Source organism: Sinohyriopsis cumingii, chromosome 3 (genome assembly GCF_028554795.1).
Source record: "Sinohyriopsis cumingii isolate HCF-2022 chromosome 3, ASM2855479v2, whole genome shotgun sequence".
Classification (NCBI taxonomy): Eukaryota; Metazoa; Mollusca; class Bivalvia; order Unionida; family Unionidae; genus Sinohyriopsis; species Sinohyriopsis cumingii.
The window spans coordinates 44,854,360-44,865,944 of record NC_142963.1 but is presented as its reverse complement, the minus strand read 5'-3'; the positions used below and the strand labels follow the sequence as shown (position 1 = coordinate 44,865,944).

General features: G+C 33.0%; 1 protein-coding gene across 1 annotated transcript in view; it reads left to right on the top strand.

Moving 5' to 3' along the window:
• The first annotated feature begins 412 nt into the window (after positions 1-412).
• The window catches only part of LOC149802776 (interphotoreceptor matrix proteoglycan 2-like), a 32,684-nt gene continuing 21,511 nt past the window's right edge, over positions 413-11,585 (top strand). Inside the window, exons 1-2 of the mRNA XM_089952206.1 lie at positions 413-520; positions 7,864-7,979. Of these exons, the coding sequence (XP_089808332.1) occupies positions 475-520; positions 7,864-7,979 (162 nt within the window). The 5' untranslated portion in view covers positions 413-474. The remainder of the gene's footprint in view (positions 521-7,863; positions 7,980-11,585) is intronic.

Below are 11,585 nucleotides of genomic sequence, written 5' to 3'. Positions count from 1 at the left end.
AACAACAATTAAAAGGAATCCACGCAAATTTCACAGTTAACAAAAGATTTTACTTATATTCCCTTGATATTTTAAAGCAAATATTTAGAAACATTTGTATTGCATGAAATATGACACTTACTCAAACATCTTGACAAATAAGAAGAAGTATATTTAACATCTAACCATTGTTTCGTTTGCTTCTACTCTCCACTTACCAATGCAAATAGCAGTCACATGGCATCATTAAGCAGTTCTCGATTATTCCACGATTATATTACGTTTGTATTTATTAATTCATTCATTTAATTTTAATTTATATAGCTATCTTTTTATTTATACATTATCTAGATGAACTAATGCGTCCAAAAAAAAAAATACTAGTATCTCTGCAAACTAAGAAAAAGTTATTTATTATTATATACAGGTCCAAATACAACAAATCAAAGAAGGACAACAATTTCTCCAAGCAGTAGTTCAACAGCATCTACATCGATGGTCTCTACCACTAAGCCACCTCCTTCTTACGCGCCAGATCCTGGTAAGTGACAAATGTCATATCCTTAACTTTCATGTTTGTAGCAAGGAAATTGATTTTAACTATCATGCTTCAGTTGTTGCATACACAATATCATACTTTATTATAAATAATCGTTTGAATTTGACTTTAATAATGAATCTTATTTTCATTTTCATCAATCGTACCATTCTTTTATTTTCATGTATTAAGAAATGGATAGCTCGATATGAATATGGATAGCTCGATATGAATATAAGGGATGAACTGATGACATGAAGAATGGACGGATGAAAGATCGATGAGATTGTAAAGGATGGGTGGACAATAAATCGATGTGACAAATGTTGTACGCACACCCATTCGGAATCAAAATAAACTGTTAACCCACACCGAACGGCTTTCTGAACAGGAAACTTCAACTTCGACCAGGATAGAGAATGTTAGGCATCCGATTACTAGCAACAGTAATGTGAAAGGTATTGACTTGAAAACCCCTCCTAGCAAGATACCTACCGTTATTGGGTGGTCAGGTAGAAAGACCTAGATCATTTGGTAAATCAGGTTTAGAAAAAGGTTCAGAGAGTATTGTTGGACATGAGGATGTTGATGACAATAATAAGAATGTTGTATTTGAAGGTGTAGTTAGACGTAGAACAAGGCGCGTTTATGTGGGTGGCATTGGCGTCAAATCTACTGCTGAAGGTCTCGGTAAATTCTTGAAAGAATACGATATAGATCCTTTATCCATAAAGTTTATCCACAGTAGACGTAATTGTCTATCGGCCAAGCTGACTGTATATAATTCAGACTGCAACACTGTTGAAAATGATGTAACATGGCCAAAAGGTGTTTATGTAAGAAGGTGGTATGGGAATCAATCTTGGCGAGACACGTTTAGAAATCGCGATCAGGAGGCAAATGAAGGTGCAGGATGCGATATTCCGTGACTAGGGTGACAGTTAATTGTTCATAAATTTGCCATTATGTTCTGTCGTAAGTTAATGTGTTTTGTCATCTTTGTCATTTTAGTCCTGCTTTCACGATGTATAAGTATTAATATGCCTATATTGCAAGTTAATATGAATCTTAATATACTGACCTGGAATGTTAGAGGAATTATGTCCTCTGCTCTTAGCTTTAGTGCAATGCTGGATAAATATAATGTTGACGTAGCTTGCGTAACTGAACATAAACTATTACAGCACATACTTCCATTTTGCGATACTATTCGTTCTGATTATAAATGCACTGCTAAGGCAGAGGATATTTCCTCTAATAGCACGTTAATAAAATGTGGTAAAGGAGGAGTTGCAATCTTCTGCAAAACTTCTCTCATGAGATATGCTAACGTTATAGATGAAGTTAAAAGTGACAGAGTTGTTGGCATAGAATCCAAATTTCCCGATATGCAAAATGTATATATTTTTTGTGTATATATGCCGACCCTATTATATGGCATAGATTGTTACAAAGCGCAAATTGAGTTGATTCAAAATCTCTATGATCAGTACTCACAGCTGGGGGACGTGTATTTTACTGGTGATTTCAATGCAGTAGCTGAACCAGACACTTTCAGAGATTACAAAGATAGAGTATTTCATGAGTTCTTGCGATATAATAATCTAGTGAGTGCTGGACATTTAATAATATGCACTGGTTCCCGTTATACGTTCACCCCAGAAAGAACGATGATTGATCATTTTGTACTGTCGGATCAATGCATAGGTAGATTACGAAGTGTGCACATTGTTTCAGATCACGAAGAGCACGTGATATCTGACCACCTCCTTATCCTTACTTTCCTTCGTACAGTGACCTGTGGGAGAGACTTCAGACGTCTATGAAGAGAAACAACATAGCCTGGAATAAATTAAACGCTGATATCTTGAAAAACTATCAATCTGAGCTGGACCTTCGCCTGAAAACTTTAGATATAGATACTATTTCGGACAATGTTGATAGCTTTTACCGGCACATTGTTAATGCAATACAGCAGTCAAGCGACATCGCGCTTCCAAAGTCTAAATTCAATTATCACGCCAAACCATACTGGTCAAATGAACTCAAAGAAGCACATAAACTTCAAAGACAAGCTAGGTATACTTGGATAAATGAGGGAAGACCGAGGGGTAGTCAATTTAATTCTTACAGAGAATATAAAGATAAGAAGAGAGACTTTAGAAACGTTCAAAAACTGGCTGTGGAAAAATATATGGGGGAGGTGTATGAAGAAATTGAAAAAGCACATGAATGCGATGTAAGACACTTTTGGAAAATGATCAACATTAAGAGAGGGAACAATATAAATTTTTGCCAGGAACTATCAACTGATGGAGTTTGTGTCCGTGATGATGATTCCATCGCAAATGGCTTTGCCAGATACTATGAGGACATTCACACGCCGAATTTAAACCATAGTTTTGACGGAAACTTTTATGAATTTATAGAGAGAGAATTAAATCGGGGTCTACAGGACGAAGTAAGCCATATCGAGGCCTTACAGACCAGTATCAGTTTAAACGAAGTAAGAGAAATCATTAAAGGTCTAAAGAAATCAAAAGCATCGGGCCATGATCAAATTTGCAATGAACATTACCTCATCGAGTGTAATGACAATTTTATTTACTCAGATGATTGATCAATGTTACATACCTGTAGATTGCAAAAAAAGGGTTAGTAATACCACTGTACAAAGGTAACAGAAAATCAAAGAACTCCCTCGAAAGTTACAGGCCTGTTACTTTACTGCCTGTTATCTACAAAACCTTTGAGAAAATTATTCATGAACGTTTGGTAACTTGGCTCAAAGATACTAATTCTAGTATACCCAGTTCACAACAACATGGTTACCAAAAAGTTTTAGGCTGCACAACAGCTAGTTTTGTGCTGTTGCAATCAGTACAATATAATGTAAACATGGGTTCACGGGTTTTTGCTGCTTTTCTTGATACAAAAATGGCATTTGATACCGTGTGGCACGAAGGACTGCTTTTTAAATTATTCACGTTGGTAATTACGGGTAAATCCCTTTTGATATTTTTTTAACATGTATACAAATTTACAGAGTAAAGTTCTTGTAAATGGGCAATTTTCAGATTGGTTCTCAATTGGCCAAGGAGTGAGACAAGGGGGTGTTTTGTCAACCTTGATGTACACAATATTTATAAATGACTTGCTGCTACAGTTAGAAAATAGTGCATTTGGAGCAAAGATTGGATCCTTAGCTGTGGGAAATCCAACCCTAGCTGATGATATTTCACTTTTGGCTATATATCCTAGCAATCTACAAAAGCTGTTAGATATAGCATACGACTACAGTAATAAGTGGCGATTCGAGCTTAGTGTCACAAAGTAATACGTTATCATTTTCGGACCCCAATACAAGAATTATATCAATATGAAATGGTATCTTGGCCCGTCATGTTTGCCGGTTACCGATTCGGCAACACACCTGGGTCACCGGATTAACTCAAAGCTGACGTCGCATGACGCAATACTCGATGCATGCAAGAAAGGGAAAAAGTCTTTTCACGGTCTGTTTGGTATTGGCATTAAACCGAATGGTTTAAATCCTTTGGTTGCTGCAAATGAAATTAAAAAGTTAATTTTCCCTTCAATGTTTTATGGAAGTGAATTATGGTGTAACATTTCAAAAAGTGACCTCGCTTTATTGGATAAAACTCTGAGGTATTTTGCCAAACATTTACAAGGTTTTCCAATACATACAAGATCAGACATTGCCCTGGGAATGCTAGGATGGACATCAGCGCAGTCCGAAATTGATAGAAGAAAATTGATGTTTTTACACAGATTGTGTTTGATGCCTAACAATGTATATACTAAACGTGTGTTTAACGTTGCGTTATTTCACTTCATTTTGAGCGGATGCACATCAAGTTGCGGGTTAATTCAAATTTATATTATACCTCAAAGAAGTTTGACTTGCTCGGGTATCTAACTGATTATTTACATCATTCTGAAATTCCAGATAAACATAATTGGAAAGAAATTGTAAGGTCAAAAATTGTTGGTCTTGAAAATAGCCTCTGGAGAGTTCGCATGTCTAATCAAGCAGATTTTGATAGATTCTCTTCGATACACGAATACTTACGACCTGCCTCAGTGTGGCAGTCGGCTAAAACCAGACAACACACTAAGGTATTTACATATGTAGCTAAACTATGGGCTGCTGTTCCACAAACACAGCTTGATGTGTGTATTAGATGTGGGAATGTTTATACAGACTTGATACTTCATTGTTGTGTTAGTTGTCCTTATATGTCGAACTTTCGAAATTCTTTCTGGGATTTCCTTACTGATAAATTTCCCCTGAGCCTGCACATTACGTTATTTAATGCAGAAGATGAGCTGCAACTACAGTATCTTTTAGGTAAAAGGTTACCATCAGGAATAATCGACAAAGAAAACTCCAAGCTATTCGTCATGTATGCAGCATACTTTGTCATGCAGTGTGCAGCTATCTTCTGTAAATAAGGTACTGAAACTTGCAACTTATGAGTTGACGAACACTTTGTTGATTGATATTGTGCAAGAATTTGTATTCTAATATAGAATTTTTTTTAATTTTTTTAAAATATTTATTGATTGTATTCAGATGATTTATTCTTATATCATGTAATCTTCCATGAAGGAAATAAAGATGATGATGATGATGATGATGATGATGATGATGATGATGACTTTAATAATGAATCTTCTTTTCATTTTCATCAATCGTACCATTCTTTTATTTTCATGTATTAAGAAATGGATAGCTCGATATGAATATGGATAGCTCGATATGAATATAAGGGATGAACTGATGACATGAGGAATGGACGGATGAAAGACCGATGAGATTGTAAGGGATGGGTGGACGATAAAAAGATTGGAACACAGGAATGGATGAATTATTGATCGATAAGAACATCAATAATGAATTGATTTGATGACGAATCTCTAGCAATCAAAAAAAAAAGAAGAAACATGGCCAACATCGATTGATGAATTAAAACGATCTGCAAGAAATATAACAAATATCATTATAAGTCTATTAGGAAATCATTAAGAAGTGTAGTTCGCTTATAAAAACAAAAGCAAACGAAAGCAAAGCAACAAAAATTGTAAGAAAAAACATTGATACTGTTTAGAGAATGGTCTTACTTTTTCAACCTTTTCATGAGTATTAGGTAATATATTCTCAATGAATTTTGAACATTAATGACGATTTCTTTTTAGTGCCTGTTACCCATTTTCAAGTTTGCATTGCATGAAGTACGACACTTATTTAAACATCTTGACAAATAACAGGACTTATTATATGCTCATTCTTGTTTCCGTTAACTCCACAGTGTTAGAGTAGTGTAATATTTTACGAAATTGCAAACATTCATATTGCACTCACGTGCACGTCACGTGTGTTCAATAGTGTATTAGTGACTAGTTTGTAAACAAATCATGGACACTCATGTAGTAGACGCCTTACGGTGTGGTTTATTAAATTTGTTTCTGAATGAATTAAAATAGCTGTTTCGTGTACTGCCACATACCAGTAGCTTTGAATATTCCGCGTTAACTGTTTTGAAACAATATTTCGGATTTAGGCTAGCGATAGACGCCAGATAGGTCATACAATTGTTGGGTCCTTACAAATAACAGGCAAGTGACAAGGCATAAACCTGTCTTCTTTAGCTAGTAATAAGAATGGCAAGACTCTACTTATAGTTTTACATCCTTAATTTTCTCCAAATTTTACTTTTTTGGTTCTGAAAATCCGAATTACATGAGCCATTTCATGGGTTCTGAAGGTTGATAACCCATTTCGATATTGTACCGTAATATTCCAAGTGCAATTACACCTTCCTTACTGCACTCAAAATGAAATAAACATTATAATCCATAGCGTATTATTGATAATTACAACTGAAAGACTTCGTCTGTTTCCCACATTTTGATTCCAAACATTCAATGACAAAATGTAAGCACACTTGCAGATGTCAACACGAAACTCCCTTGCGTACTTTCTTTATAATAATGAATGTGATATCTCTCTCTCTCTCTCTCTCTCTCTCTCTCTCTCTCTCTCTCTATATATATATATATATATATATATATATATATATATATATATATATATATATATATATATATATATATATATATATATATATATATATATATATATATATATTTCAATTTTATGTAGAACAAAACGCCATTTTCTTTCGAAAGTGATATCGAGCTCGATACTTATTTAAAATTTATCTGGGCGGAGTTATGTGCTCATTAACAGTGTTGTTGTCTACTGATGAATCTGCACTTGTGTATTTAGTTCGGAATACGGCATAGGTTCAGTTACTTTGTTTCTTGTAGTGTATTTTTGTTTATATAATTAAGCAATAGGTAGAATAAGAAAATGAGCATATATTAAAAAAGGTTACTGCATTTGTATGGGAGAAAAAGAATCGTTTTGTTGGATGGATATAATGCACTCCCAAGTTCGTGCAGTAATCCATCCGAAACCTCTTTCATATTTTCCCATACAAATGCAGTAACATATAATTATCTCTAAATATCTATCCGTGTTTTCCTTTGCATCTACCCTTCAAAAATACATCTAACTGACCAGTCACGTGGCAGCGTTAAGTGAATTGCGTTCTTTGGCTTTTTAACGTAGGTTTAAAGTTTTAGTCGTATCATTACGATGTCTGTAGTGTGGCAGTTTGTAGTGATGTCTATCATGGTAGCAACGAGTCCCACCCTGTCACATTATGCTGACACAAGGCAGACAAGCCCTAACTCTAACCTCTTAATGCTAAGTGCCAAGCATGGCAACTGCTAGTGCCATTTTGGTATAACTCGACCGGGGTTCTAACCCACAACCAACTGCTTTCGAGGCGGATTCCCCTAACTTTAGGCCACCAGAGCGGTAAGTATATGATCATTTATTGATCTATTTCTTTGTACCTTATAAGGTTATTTATTTATTGCAACATTATCAAGAACTTATAATACGCTAAGAAAAAATACAGAATTGATCTATATAGTTGTTAACTTAATATTTGTTATGTGGAGGCATATATATATATATATATATATATATATATATATATATATATATATATATATATATATACATACATACATACATACATACATACATATATATATATATATATATATATATATATATATATATATATATATATACATACATACATACATACATACATACATACATATATATATATATATATATATATATATATATATATATATATATATATATATATATATATATATATATATATATATATATATATATATATATATATATATATATATATATATATATATATATATAGGTGAATATGAGCTACAGCTGGAGTTTGATCTGAAAGTAGAAATGGAATACAACGAAACATATGCGGACAAAACTTCGCCTGAGTACCAGAGCTTGGCCACAAAGTTCAGTGTTTCTGTAAGTGTTTTAGATGTATATCAATTTTAGTTGAAATAACAAAAAATGTGCGAAACTGAATTCAATGGACCAGAAGGAACATGATGTCTAAGAGACTCAGATCTATTTATTGCTCGTCTTTCATCTTTCTTTTCTACTTTATGAAAGCAATTCATGGTCTTCGTAATTGTTGCTGGGATATGAGCGTTAAAAAGCAAAAAGATAAAGTCATGTAAAAAGCCGAAATTTTGCAATGTAATGCAACAATATCACTAAGCCATAATCACAAGAAAAAAACCAGGACATATTTTAACTCAGGTTCAAACATTACGAACTTTAATCTAAAAGGGGTTAGAATCAAAATAAGTTTGGAATGATTCAATTGTTAAAAGTTTGTATGCATGCCAAGTTTACCCGATACTAAGGAATTCTAAGTAAGAGTTAAAATATTTCGACTTTAAATCTTGTGTGATTCTGCAATTTCTTGACTAAGGGAACAAGTTGTATTCATTAATATATATATATATATATATATATATATATATATATATATATATATATATATATATATATATATATATATCACATTCATTATTGTAAAGAAAGTACTTGTATATGTTACTGTTATAGGTAAACCAAACAGATTACATTATGAATTATCTCGAAAATACATATTCTAAATTATTCCAATGTACGCATGTACGAGGGGTGTTTTAAGGTGAACTATACATTTCAAAAATACGGTGTTAACCACTCCGCTACCTATAAAAATGTGAACGGAGATAGACTGAGATTCCATGACTATTATGTAGGTATTCAAGCTATCCTAAATAACATCACATTTCGCGTTCTTTTTGTATGGAACGGTTTAGGAATAATATTGATTACATTACCATTGAAGACAGAATGCAGGTTTCCGGGTTGGTCTTAATGTCTTTGAGGCAATATATGTATTACACTGATGGCATGCAATTAAAATCCATACTATATTTTGTATTAGTTTACGACTGCTACGAGCAATAATGGCAAGGGCACTTTTGATTGTTTTCGAGTAGTGCAAATGTTTTCAAAACTAATATCATTAATCATAATCCTAAATTTAAGTACCTTTCAAACAACATTTCCCTGAAACAACAAAAACTGAAACCCACTAAAAATAAACGATTTTACTGTACTTCACACAAGTAAAAACAGTTAAACAACAAAACAATTGCCATATTAGCATTGTCGATAATATCTTAGGTGGTACTTAAAACTTCTGTTCAGCTAGGATGGACAGGTCATCTTAATCATTTTCGTCTTCTTGATGGTCATCATCAAATTTATAAGGTTTTAACATCTTTATCAGAACGTTATTACAAATATACGAAATGCAAAAGAATAATAACCAGTGCTCTGCTTGTTTTCCTGAGAAGCTGCTGACAATAGCAGACCCAGTCTGTGTAAAATGTTCCGTGCTGATTCGAATATCGAGAGCAATTGACATTAGAGGCTGGAGTATGCTTCGCACAACCTTAAATTGGTACAACATGTGATAATGTATTCTGAAAGTACAAATGCACTATAAAATTGCACATTGTTAACATCAAACCAGATTAATAAAGTAACATTATATTGGTATATTATATAGTATCAGTCATAAGTGCGTCAATATCAAAATATAATAATGTAATATACAAGTAAAATATACCTTAATCAGAAACTGAAGGTTCAGGAGTTAAGTCACCCGAGAATCTCTTGCCTCAAATTTATTTGCTTCATTTCAGTGATATCTACTGTGCACATGAATCAGTAATTATTAGACTGACCAATATAGATTTTGCTACCACCACCCCATTATTTTTTTAAATTTACATTTGAGAATAAAATTTCGCTTTTTAAGGGAAATAACCACGAGTATCGAAAGAAGGTGATAAAAGTCGAAGTTTCCATCATATTCATACTGCTGTGTGTATTGGTGTCCTTGAGCTTACAGTAATGTCTAACACAATTGACAGTTCGGACAAATATTAAGCAGGAGAAGCAGGGATTTCAATGATTAGATTGACCTTGGTCAGTTTTATTTTGATTACTTTTATAATGATGAAGTTTAAAATAACCAGTTTAAAATGTTTAGTTTTGCAATGATGAGTAGAATAGTAATTAGTGTTACAATGATTCGTTTTACAATTGTCAGTTTACAATGATGAGCTTCACAGTAATCACTTCTACAATGATCAGATTTACAATGGTCAGTTGGACATGGTTCAGTTTTACAATGATCACAATAATCAGTTTAAAATGGTAAATTGAACAATAGTCAGTTTACAATGATATGGTCAGTTTTACAATGATCAGTTTCAAAATGGTCAGTTTTACAATGATCGCTTTTACAATGATTAATTTTACAATGGTCCGTTTATAATTGTCAGCACTACAGTAATCACTTCTACAATGACCAGCTTTGCAATGGCCAGTTTGACTTGGTTCAGTTTTACAATGATCACTTGAAAACTAGTTAGTTTAAAATGGCAAATTTTACAATAGTCCCTTTACAATGATATGGTCAGTTTTACAAAGATAAGTTTCATTATGGTCAGTTTTACAATGATCATTTTTACAATGATTACTTTCACAATGGTCCGTTTATAATGGTCAGCTTTACAGGAATCACTTCTACAATGACCAGCTTTGGAATGGTCAGTTTGACTTGGTTCAGTTTTATAATGATCACTTGTACAATGATCCGTTTAAAATGGTAAATTGTACAAAAGTCAGTTGACAATTATAAATTTTAAACTTTTTACAATGATCAGCTTTACAAAGATCAGTTTGATAATGGTCAGTTTTAAAATGATCATATCTACAATGATTAGGTCTACAATGACGAGTTTTACATTGATCATTTCTACATGTTCAGGTTTATAATGATCAGCTTTACAATGATAAGTTTTAAAATTATCAGTTTAGAATGATCCGTTTTACACTAAATTTTCCAATGATCAGTTTTCCAATGGTTAGTTTTACGATGATCACACAAACAGCAACCAGTTTTGCAATGGACGGTTTACCATGCTTACCAAAGTCAGTTTTGCAATGGTCAGTTTTACAATGATCAATTTGCTAATGATCATTCGTTCAATAATGTGTTTTATAAGAGTCAGTTTAACAAAAGGTCGATTTTACAGTGATCACTTTGCCAAAGAGGTTAAGATTATTCGGTTAACATTAATCAGTTTACAAGGATGGATCTTGTTTACAATCATTAGTTTTTATAAGGATCATTTCTACAAGGAGAAATTTTCCAATGGTCAATTTTCCAATGATCACGTTTACAATTATCAGTTTTAAAATGATTAGTTGCACAATAATCCATTTTACAAGCATGAATTTTACAACGATCAGTTTTGACATCGGTCAGTTTTACCATGTTTACAATTGTCAGTTTTAAATAACCAGTTTTAACATGGTACGTTTCACAAGTATAAATTTGCAACGAACCCTTCTACCAACGGTCACTTCTACAATGTTTACAATAAACACTTCCACAACGACAACTTTTACAACAATGGCCAGATTCGCAAAGATAACTTTACACCGATCACTTCTACAACAATCAGTTTTACAATGGTCCGTTTTACCATGTTT